This window comes from Plectropomus leopardus, chromosome 4, assembly GCF_026936395.1.
Source record: "Plectropomus leopardus strain MGB_pleo_1.0 chromosome 4, ASM2693639v1, whole genome shotgun sequence".
NCBI lineage: Eukaryota > Metazoa > Chordata > Actinopteri > Perciformes > Serranidae > Plectropomus > Plectropomus leopardus.
In genome coordinates, this window is record NC_142179.1 from 3,420,242 (window position 1) to 3,432,540 (window position 12,299).

At 40.1% G+C, this 12,299-nt stretch overlaps 1 protein-coding gene across 1 annotated transcript in view; it reads left to right on the forward strand.

The window, feature by feature from the left end:
• fras1 (Fraser extracellular matrix complex subunit 1) overlaps positions 1-12,299 on the forward strand; it is a 313,566-nt gene that overhangs the window by 226,259 nt on the left and 75,008 nt on the right. Inside the window, exons 29-30 of the mRNA XM_088076327.1 lie at positions 5,073-5,235; positions 5,854-6,032. Of these exons, the coding sequence (XP_087932453.1) occupies positions 5,073-5,235; positions 5,854-6,032 (342 nt within the window). The remainder of the gene's footprint in view (positions 1-5,072; positions 5,236-5,853; positions 6,033-12,299) is intronic.

The following is a 12,299-nucleotide window of genomic DNA, read 5'->3' on the forward strand; positions in this document are numbered from 1 at the left end:
GTTTGTATCCATCTGTCTTTCTGTCTAATAACTGCAGGAACAACGCAATTTCCCATAGACTTAGATTGTGAAAGAGACATTTAATCATTATTTTATTAAAGTTTATATTCACTAATAGCTGAATCCAAAGTTTTATGAACTGTTGTTCATGTGAGCGAGACCGAGCAGAAGGTCGAGTTATAGAAAACAGTAACGTTAGCTCTGTTGGCCCCATGATACAGAAGATGTGGGGAATTTTAAATCTGGCAGGTGAAATTGCCACACTCATGAAAAGCACCTCCACTTTTTCTTTGGCATTACACATCAAAGATCGCATCGCGTTTTGTTCAGACTCACTTCAACGTTTTTTTTCTGGGCGTAATTTTAGCGCCCCACTCGGGATGCTACCTTATGCAGCTGCCAGTGTTGCCCATGGAAAGCACTGTCACTGGCCATTGAGTCACTTCATAGAAATAAACATGGCCCCGCCTCCAGTGCTGCATCCACTTGTCTTTGTACGTCTGTGGTCTGACCCCATTTTACCTCATCAATATGTTTCTTCTCAAGTCCAGGATAAGTCCAAATCAAGACTTAAAAGAGCTCAATGAAACTCCGTAGGAAAATAGTTTTGGAAGGTTGATGAGTGCTCAGGTTGAATCAGTGATTCGGTCTGAACACCGACCGAAGCCTCAGTATTTCAGGGAATGAGACTCAACACTGAGAAATCTTTCTCCAGAGTTTTTCTTTCTGGTCTCAAGCTGAGTCTTTACGTTGTCTGGTCTTGGATAAATCAAACGAGTCAGGGCAGGACACGTTAATCCCCATTTTTTGTGACTGAAGTTCAATTCTCAAGCCTTTGTCTCTGCTGAAGTGAGAACTTTGCATTCTTTTCCTTTACAAAAAAAGCTAATTTCACTAATCAAAAAAGGCATTTATAGTTTTGCTGACTCATTGAGTTGTGTGCATTCACTGGATTCTGATACTTCCCCCATTCCTCTATGATCTTTTTTCATTGACCCTCTCAGTTTTATTTTTTTGGACAGTCTGTTTATGAACCTTTTCATACTTTTTATCTCATCAATCTGAAATTACACCAAGCAAACTCAGTTCCCTCCCAGATGTCCAAAGGCAGAGAAACTTCCACAAGCATTTCATTTGTCTGCGGGAGATGAAACTGTCTGTTTTTCTAATGAGGCAACATGAATCTCACTCTGATGAAAAAAAAGAGAAAGAAACTCATTAGATTTATGTTTTATTCAAGAAAAAAAGTGGAAAATTGCCGTGTGGGGGCGCAGCTGCAGGACAAAGAGCCACAGCTCTGGAGAAATCAGGAGTATTGGCAAACTTGTAAATCCTCTGACCTCTTTTATTGTGGAGAGTGTGCTGTTTGAGGGTGCGAGTGTCCTTGAGAGACCTTGTTGTTCATCAGGAGAGCTTGATAATCTCCGGGATGATGTGCTCCTCTGAGTTAAAAGCCTGCCACGCTGACTTATGTGTTTTCTCTGCTGCTCGTCTGCTCGTCTTCGCCTGCCGCCGCCACGCTGAAATAGTGTGATTTGGATCAGCCGAGCGGCAGGCGGAAGAGCCACAGATGGTCGGCAGGTTGTTATCTGCAAACACAGACAGCCACACATGCACACACACCCACTCACACACCTGTGCACACTCTTGTTATCTATTATCACCCACTGCCACAGTGTTCCTGCAACCGCACTGATTTCCTGCAGGAAATGGTCAGGTGTGTGTGTGTGTGTGTGTGTGTGTGTGTGTGTGTGTGTGTGTGTGTGTGTGTGTGTGTGTGTGTGTGTGTGTGTGTGTGTGTCTTCAGTTTAGTATACTGACATGACTTTTTTTGTGGTTACTTTTTAAGTAAGACCCCCTTCGTAAAGGCTTTATTAATGGCTAACATGTATCATATCTTTTATATATAGCTCAGTTTTGGGTTGCCACTTCTTTAAAAACCTCTTCTCCACCTGTTGATGCAGTCATGAAGAGGACAGAAAACTGAGTACATTCACTTAAGGGATGTGTTTAAGTACAGTTTTGAGGCACTTGAGTGTTTCAGTTTTATGCAACTTTATACATCTGTTGCGCTGCATGTCTTTTATTTGACATTTAGTAGTTACTTTTTTACATATAAAAAAATATTATATCATAAAATGCAGTACTTAAATGCACTACTAATCTACCAAGTTGCATTCTACAAAGAATCTGCCATTGACTCCGCATTGACAAACTCCACATTACATGCTCTAATATAAAGTTTTTATTAGTGATCAAAAGCGAGCAGCAGCCTCTGGGACTGAAAAATGAAGCCAAAGTGCCATAAACTGCAGTTGGTGGACTGTGGAAGCCAGCCAATCCCATAGATTATATAAATAACGGATGTGGTTTTTGGACTGTCGTTTTGAACTCTGGCATTTCAGGTGTCATCATCTTAGATTTTGGAGCCAGAAGTGAGCATATTTGGGCGAGCGGGTGGAGGTGTGAAGAAGTGAGGGATGGATCTGACAGACAGTCTGTCATTCAAAATGCCCCGCCTTTAAACATACGTAACTCTGCACCTCAACAAAATGTAAATGCATGAGTTAAATAAAGATTCAGCTCTTCGGAGCCAGCCTCAAGTGGGCCTTAGAGGAACTTATTGGCATTTCCGCACTGGCTTCATTTTTCCATCTTTTTCAATCTTGCTGCTTGGTCAATCCCTATAAACCTCTATGTTAAAATGCCCAACTTTACAGCAGAAAAAAACATGTTTACAGCCTGGTACAAAAAATGCTCATTTCAACATTCGTGACTGTACAGGAGTGAATTTTATCATAACTCACCCATTTTATATTCAGTTAAGGCTTAAAGTTATGCATAATTTATAGTGTGGCTGCTTTGAGTGACATGCTGTGTGATGTCGCTACAGTCTGTGAGTCAGATCCACCACTCGCATCTCATCAGCTCCGTCCTCTCGTCCAATTATGTTCACTACTTACTCCAAAATTCATTGGCAACAGCCAAAATGCCAAACTTGAGGCTTCAAACAAGAGTCCACAAACTAGTGGGCGACGTCACGGCAGCTACATCCATTATTTTTATACAGTCATATAATATTTTGTCATAATTAATTCCTTTGCAAAAACAGACTTGAGTCTTCCTTAAATTAGTTAGCCTCTGTGCAGTTTGATTGATATTCATTTGAGTGTGCAGTTAAAAAGACATGCTTTATGAAAATTTAAAAACTTTGAGATATCTTACCCACACATCACGTTTGAATGATGTTCTCTTAATGCACACAAACAAAAACGGTGTCGGAAAATGAATAAAAACAGAGAAATCTGTTCTGCATAAAGAATCATACTTTAAGTACATTTTACTATTAAAATACTGCTGTACTCTTACTTCACATTTTGAAGTCAGGACTTGTAATGGAGTATTTTTAGACAGTGAAATGAGTGTACTTCTTCCACCACTGTCCTCAGTAAACACTTCGGGGTTTCTCACTTTCTAATTAGCCATCAAGTCTGTTGATGTTGATATAGCATATATATCTTTTGGTCTATATATTCTGCAGCTCCCTCCTTTATATATGTGATCCAACAGTTTACTAATGGGTCTTGCTGACATATTAAATAGGTCAAAAGACAAAGTAAGTGTCTTGCTGGAGAAGGCATTTTTTATATGTCAAGCCGACCAATGATCTTTTTAGAAAGTTTCTTTATTTTACGTACATTTTTTTTTGTTGGTGTTTTTGGTGTACTTTTTGGTGTTTTAAAGTTACACTAATGTGTTTTGTACCCCCGAGAGTTCGGGGAAACTTGGATTTACCACCTCCCAAGTAATGCTGAAATGTAGGTTCAAGAGCGCGCCCCTAAAGCAAAAGCAGTGGAAACAAAAGCAGAATCTGTCACAGTGGCTGCAAGTTAAATTATGGGTTTTCTCGGAGGAAGAGGGCTACAATATTTCTTTTTTCCCATACGTTAGTGAAAAAGCATCCACTGGGGAATTCTGGTCAGTTACCTCTGAGCTAATAATGACTTGGTTTTAGTGCACATCGAGAGTGTTGGCAAAATAATAATATCATTGTTTTCTTCCTGTCTGGAGTTGGCAATATCTGATTCCCACATAAACTATTTTTGACAACTAGATGACTTAAACTTCCAGACATAAAATGTGGTGATTTTGTTTACAGAATAAATAGCAGCTTGTTTTTATAGATGCCTGAGAAGAATGTCATAGCTGTTTTTGTTTCTGCAGCAGGGAGACACGATGAGTAAGAGAGGAAGAGGTCTGGTTTCTCCCTGACAGCAGGCGTCTTTCCTGCTGAAATGTCCTCGGGCGACACTGAATCATCCTCCTGCTCCCAGCGCTCTCTGCAGCTCATCCTGCTCTTTGTACTCTCGCTTTGGAGGCAGGGCGAGCAAAGCGATGACTCTCGGATCAATACGGAGTCTCAAAAATAAGTCTAAAGTTGTGCTGTCAGTTCTCAGACAGAGAAAAACCCAGATTGATACATTACTTCTGATTGGCGGAGCTGACTCGGGGCTTAGCGCGCTGGCGACACCGCGGCTGATTGACAGAGCTTTTTCCAAAAGGCTCCTGGGACTCACAATCCTTGAGGTTACAACAGATGTGGAATAAAACAAGCTGCGTTAAAATGTGACAAAACAAAGTAAAAGTGACATCAGGCTGCACCTGAGGAGCGGGGAGTCTACATGCGTACCTGCACCGCAGGGACTTCACACGCGGTTTGATTTACACTCAACACGTTCAGAAGTAAATATGATGTGAATAATTCAAGCCAACGTCCAGGTCATGAATGCTTTTATATGTGATCTAAGTACTTGCCATCTGTTGAGCTCTTCCTAGGGAAAATAAAAACGGGCAAAATGAAGTTGATTTTATTTTTCTAGTTTAATTGAATTTTACTAACAAACCATCTTGTCACAGAGTCACAGTGTTCTCGAAAAATTTGCAGGCAAACCACACAATTAGATGTTGTTAGTCTTTGAATAATTAAAATGAAGTAGAGCAGAGCTTGCTGTAAAACACGCAGCGTTTTGAGGATTGAAATTCATATGTGGGTGTTTTGTTTTGTTCTTCAGGCTGCTGACTCTCCTCACATGCTGTCTGTGCCGATGACCTGGGTGAAGGAAGGCGGCATGGTGAGACTGGATAAAAAATACCTGCAGGCGGACTACAAGGAGGTCAGCACGGATGACATCGTCTACACCATCCTCTCCTCCTCAGACGGACAACCTAAATATGGTACAAATGATTTTACACTCACTCACATGTACAGAAATCCCCTTTCAAAAAATTTACCTCAAATCGGAGATTAACATACTGTATTCCTCAAATAGCTTTTTTTTGGCTGGTTTTTGGTTGAAATTTCATTTAAACAGTTTTTAGAAGTTTTTATGAATGTCTTGAATGAATGATGTCCTAATTTTCAGCTCAGTTTGATTATATATTCTGTACAGGGTGCCAGTGGATCCTTTATAAAAAAGGGCATCGAAATAAAATAGTAGTAACATTTTTATGAATCTCTTTTCTGACATTGCATTGTTAACTTTAAAAAAGGAAAATATTTGGGCAAAAATTGTCCCTATCCCTAAGTAATTGGTGTCAGGTCTTTTTTTCCCCCCAATTTTGGTTATAGTGAAATCAGTCTTAAATTTCATTTTGAGAGCCATTGACAAAGTCTTAAAAGTCGTCTACCTGCTGCATAAGAGGCATTCTTACTGATGAAGCTCGTAACGTCTTACCCAAATCCCAAATTCTTGCTTCTTGATGTGTCCCAGAAATGTCAAGTCAACAATTTGTCAACAAGTTTGATGTGTAATATCAGAGAGAAACACTTCCTCACCTCCTTCTCTGTCTCAGGTGAGGTGGTGCTGGTGTCCATGCCAGCCGACGGCCCGGCAGACACCTGGCACCCGCTGCTAACCGACGACCAAGGCTTCACGGCCACAACTTCCTTCACTCAGCAGGACGTCAACGACGGCACCGTCTGGTATCGCCACTTTGGCAGCGGCACCAACAGCGACTCCTTCCAGTTCCAGGTCAGTACTGACTCTTAGAATCTGTTGGTTACTTTCCTGTAAGGTAGAAGTGATCTGCAGTTACGTATGAAGGAGAAACTTGTCAAAAATGAAATGTGGGCTTACAGAGCGTCAGCAGACAGGCTTACGCTCTGCTCACACCACAGCGCACACAGAAACAAGTCATTTTTAATGGAAGCTATAAAACTGAGCTTTACACATTTTGCTGTGTGGAAATAATAATAGTAATAATAATACTAATAATTATTATTATTATTTGACACAAATAATCTGAAGTTCTCACTTGGAGAAATACATTTCATGTTATATGTCATACTAAACAACAATTTTGGTTATTAGGTCTTAAATTAGTCTTAAAATTCATGTGGCATTAATAAAGTCTTAAGGTCTTAGATCTAACTCTGCAGGAACCTTAATTGCAATGCTCATGTGGATGCAGTGGGGCGGCAAATTGTGATTTTAAATTGGGCTCAGACACTGATTGAAATGCTTAGACTTTTTTTTTTTTCAACCGAACACAAACTGAAGGTGACGTTCAGCTGCTTTGTTGCAAGTTGCAGACACACACAAGCCCATTAAGTGAGCGCTTGAGCTGGAACGACGACCCGGCGATAATGCAGCCGGCCTGAAACTGGCCACGCTGTAGCTTTTGTCACTCATAGTGTAAACACAGCATTAGAATTTGATCTTTAAATTGCACTATCAACCTACAGTAGACCACTATATGAAATCATTTAAAAATACACTGTCAGGATAAACATATGACAAGGTTATTTTCTCCTTCCTAAGTGTGTAGTGCTATTACTGTACACATAGATAATTTCAGAAAACTGATAAAAGAAAATAAAAAAGCCGTGAGACGAGGAAACCTCAGGGGGCCGATAAGAACGTCACCACCCTGAGAGAAAAAGAGGAGGAGATGGTGACAGAGACGCATGTTGTCTTCCTTCTCGTTGTTTTCGTCTTTCCTGGAGTGTTCTTTGAAGTTCCCTCTCCCACTCGTGTTCCCGTGTTCCCCTGTGTTTACCTCCTCTCTCCCCTCTCAACATGTCTCCCTCTGGCTTGATTTATTTCCTTCCCCCTCCTCTTCCTCTCATGTATCTCTGTCTCTCTCTTTCACCTCCACCTGCCTCTTCTGTTATGTTTCTTATAACCACGAAATTATCTATAAAACTGTGGGATTAAAATTTCAAATAAATAAATAAAAACTTCTTTGTTTGTTGTGCTGGCGATAGCTGAGGCTGGAGGCATTATGTTTTTGTCCGTACGTCCATACGTCTGACCCAGTCTTGTGAACACTATATCTTTTAAAAAGGCCTCAAGAAAATTTGTTCAAATTTAATACATACAATCAATTTGACTCAGTGATTAGCTGATTAGATTTTGGTGGTCAAAGGTCAAGGTTACTGTGACATTGTCTGTCTCACTCTTGTGAATGTGATATTTATAGAAAACCTTGAGGGATTTTTTTTTTGGCACAAACGATCACTTGCACTCAAGGATGAAGTTATCAGATATTGGTGGTCAAAGGTCAAAGACGAAGGTCAGTGTGACCACACCAGTCTCATTCTTGTGAATGCAATATTTCAAAAACAATGAGACCTGAGAGAATTTCTTCAAATTTGGCACACATGGTCAAGTGGACCCAAAGATTAGCTTATTAAATTTTGGTGGTCAAAGGTCAAGGTCATGATGACCTTGCATTCATCTCATGTTTGTAATTGTGATAACTCAAGTACACCTTGAAGGAATTGTTGAGTGGATTCAAGGATGAACTGATTAGATTTTGGTGGTCAAGGTCATGGTGACCTTACATTCGTCTTTTGTGAAATCTCAAGAACACCTTGAGGAAATTTCTTTAAATTTGACAAAAACATTCACTTAGACTGGATGATGAGCCAATTTGAATTTGGTGGTCAAAGGTCAAGGTCACTGTGACCATGCATCCGTCTCATCCTTGTGAACGCGATATCAGTGATGGCCTCAAGGGAGTTTTCTCAAATTTGGCACAAATGTTGACTTGGACTCAAGAATCAATTGATTATAAACTGGTGGTTGAAGGTCACAGTGACCTCATAAAACATGCTTTTTGGCTATAACTCAAGAACTGGAGGCATACAACGGTATATCTACTATTTATTTTTTGATTTATTTATTTATAAGGATTTATTTTAATTTATCTTTCCTTTATTTTGCCAGGCGAGTCAACTGAGAACCAATTCTCATTTACAATAACGACCTGGCCACTATTAATTATATTCCTATTGATGCAGACGTTTTCTCTCCTTTTTGTCCTCTCATTTTCTTTCCTTTCCAACTCTTCTTTAAAATGGGTTTCTTCTTCTTCAGCTCAAATCTTGGCACCAAATTTTCTGTGTGACTCATCGGAAAACATCAACCCATGGCGACTTATCTTGATTAGCGTTAATGACCCCAAATTACTCGCAAATTGTTTCTCAAATCCGAGACAATCCCAGTAAAACCGATGCAGCGTTCATTACGCCAAAGTTAGAGCGTTTTCACGCCAGTCTCTGCTTCTCCTCGACTCCATTACAAAAACAAAAGAGGCAGCCAAGAGCTTGTAGCTGCGTCTAATCATCTCTCTCCCTCCGTCCGGCCCCCCACATTTTGGCTCCATCCATCAGGGCAAATGCGTTTCAATTACATAGTGCTGGATTCAAATTAAATTCTCAAGTGTCTCATCATTCTGACAGGAAGTGGGAAAGCAGAGGCGGCGAGGAAAAGCGAAACCCGGCACAAACTGAAGCGCTGGAAGCGCTTTGTGCTGTTTGTCAGAGGTGGCGATTAAACTTGACGCTGAGTCGGGGTGGTATTATTGTCCTCTGCTGGTTTTTATGGAAGTATGTGGCACCTTGTTAGAACTGATTGATTTGAAATGTATTTTGCTTCTGCAGCTGAAGGAAGTATTCTGCACAGCACTTTACTCACATTTTCTCATGCATCAACGTGTCAATTTGCAAATGAAAACCGTGTTCAAATCAGAGAGATGGTGATTTAGTGCGTCTGAAATTTTGCCCGGGGTAAAATGTGTCCTTTTCAAAGTTTTTCCTCACGCTTGGCTTGTTTCTCTGTCGTGTGGCTCAAAAAATATCTCACTGAACCTGTGCAACACAGAAACTGGACACTAATGCTATATATGTCCTCCGTTAATTAAAATGATTAATACAGTATGTTATTACCTTGCTTGTATAGTAATCTAAGGGGCACCCCGGTCCCTGATTTGAACCCTGACGGGGATCTTTATTGCATTTTGTTTCCTGTCTCTCACTCCTTTCATTTCCGGTCATCCCTTCATAATCAGGCTCTGTAATAAAAAAACAACGGCCCCAAACACCCAGATGTTACTGGTCCAGTAAATGTTCGTTTGTGTATCCTGTTACAGTTTCATTTTAGTGTTCGGTTTAGTCACAAAGACTACGTAGTTTGGTTAAGGAAAAGATATGGTGCGTTTTTCGGAGCCATCCGCCCCCCAATGTGGACTTCTTTCTTTGCTCCTTTCATAATTATTAAGGCCACGAGAGGTCGCTGCACAATCATAAATGTAAACAGCCATTCCATGACCTGACAGTGACTTTAGGAAGCTAATAGTAGGCTACCCCTTTAAGTAGGGATGCACGATAATTATCGGGAACAATAATTATCGGCCCGATAATGGGACTTCACTGGTGTCTCTGAAAGCCCGATAATGGGACCGATAATTCCGATAATAAGATTTTTGGCTGATAAATAGAACAGATAATAATAAGCATAAATTGCTTTGATTTCGTCTGTTTTGCCCACATTTTCGCTCCTCCAGTAATACACACACTGCATGACGCTGCGTGTCACACTGCTGCTGCTAGATCAGTCCACAACATGTCATCAGTCAGCAGCAGGGTTTCCTCATTGTTTCTTTTTCATTTTTTAACCCTTTCCCTGCCATTGACCAGATTTTCCGCCATTCCGTGTTTTCACCGCAGTCTAGGGGACACTGTTACAGATGTTATGCAATAAAACAACATTTCCACGTCCAAAAACAAACGAACAAGATGATCTAAGGTCTAAGGGTGACAGAGGAGAGGACTACTAATGTGCCGACTTTATCGATATTTAGCGGCTTTTCTGAGCCTCTTAGCATCGTTGTTTAAAAACACACAACCGGAGAAACATTTTGTGGCTTATTTAGATCATCAGTGAACAAGGAGAAAATATACTGTCCAGGGCGGCCCTTGGCAGAGGAGATGTAGGAGGTCGCCTCGAGCGTGTTACTGATGCTGACTGAAATGCTCTACTCTTATTCTCCAAAGCAGACATTTGGAGACACCGGCGGGGACACCGGCGGGGACACCGGCAGAGAATGAGAGCAGAACAGACATTTGAAATTCCGCTCTCATTCTCCGCCGTTGTCCCCACCGGTGTCTCCGAATGTCCGCTCCGCTCTCATTCATAATAACCTAATAACAGCTGAAGCAGCCTCAAAACAAATACTAGAAATAAAGTCAGAAAAGAAGAAAGGCTCCGGTGCATTTGAACGTAATAATTAAAAGTTACTCTCACAGGGTCGAGCATGTGCTCTTATGGCTGAGTCCTTAATGCTGTAAATTGGGTTTGAATCCGGCCTGTTGCTTTTGTTGCATGTTATCTTCTCTCATTCTCTCCACCATCCATCAAAATAAGTTATAAAAAAAAGTAGAAATACAAGAAAAAGAAAATCCTTCAAAGGCATACATGACATTGCAACTTAAAGCCAGTTAGAGCCTACAGAGGTGGAAAAATTGTTTGTTTCTTCCGTTATTACTAACAAAATAGTATTACCAAATCTTGCATTTGTCTGATGGGACACAGGTGTATTTTTACATAACTTGTAGCCTTGTGCAGTTTTAATATAATATTTATTGTTTTTCAAATGATGCAACATAATATATTTCATTTATGTTGAATTGAATCAAGTGAATAATCAATAAGTCACAGCTGCAGCTCCACTTTGAATAAATCCGGCGACTCAGCACTGACTCTCGTGGTTACACATTACTCGTGATTGGTGGCGCTGGCTCCAGGCTTCATGCTGCTGTTACATTACTTCTGACTGACAGAGCTGACTGCAACTTCCTGAACTTTCTACCCCCTCAAATGCCACCAAATGCCACCGATGTGACAGGAACAAGCCGCAGCAGCAGAATAAGTAAGCGGTGACGAAAATTGGCTTTTAGAAGGAACAACTGAGGCGGCTGCTTTTCTCATGTATATCAGGGGACAAAACAAGTTAAGGCTACATACTGCAGAGAGAGTGAGAGGAATGGAGCACTAATAACAGTTTGATGTTAAAGTGGAAACTTTTAGTTTGGGTTGGCGAAAAAGAGCAAAGCCAAAATTGTATTTGACTCCAGTCAGGAAGGCAGAGTAGATTAAACTGATCCTCCAGCTTCTCCCTCACTTATCAGCAATTCAATTAACATAATCTTAAATTCAAATGTAGATTATGGGTTGCATTATGAGCAAGCAAAAGTACGGAGGTCGAAGGTCATAGCCTCGGCACAGTGCTGGAGACTGACACCGTTTGAGAAAGAAAAACAGCTGGAAAAAAAGCACAGTGTGATTAATAATCACTGAAAATGCCCAGAAAACTACATTTATAATTCTTTAAACTATATATTTAAAACTGTGTTACAGTCAATAGTAAGTCATTTTCTTCTTTGTTTTTTACTTACATTTTTTTTGCTCATTTTCAGATCATTTTCTTGTAACTTTATACTTATTTTTCTTGCTTTTTCCTCCTTTTTTTGCTTATTTTCAGGGAATTTTGTTATGACTTTCTCTAATTTCTTTCATTTTTTCACTTATTTTCAGATTTTCTTGTAACTTTTACAGCATTCAAAGCATTAATGCCATGTTTTTACCTAAGAAAGTCCAAACTCACAAACTCTTATTATTATTATTATTTCTCTGCAAATGGACTGAAAATAGCTTCTGTTGTAAAATATAAAGTAAAATCAACTTGCCAGATTTTACAGTATAGTCACACTGTTTCTAACATCATGTAAATGTTCTGAATGTTTACAGTGACAGAGGACTCTCAGTGTTTGGAAAAGAGGAGAAACTGACATTATTTTCTATAAACTTTCAGAAAGCGATCAGAACATCAAGGTGCTGCATCCTGAAACATCTGTCTACTCTCTGAGCAACCTGCTGCTTAATGCAGCTCTCTGAGGCTCTTTTTGTGCCCTTTTATGCACTTTACACCGCGAAACAGATTTTTATGGATTTTAC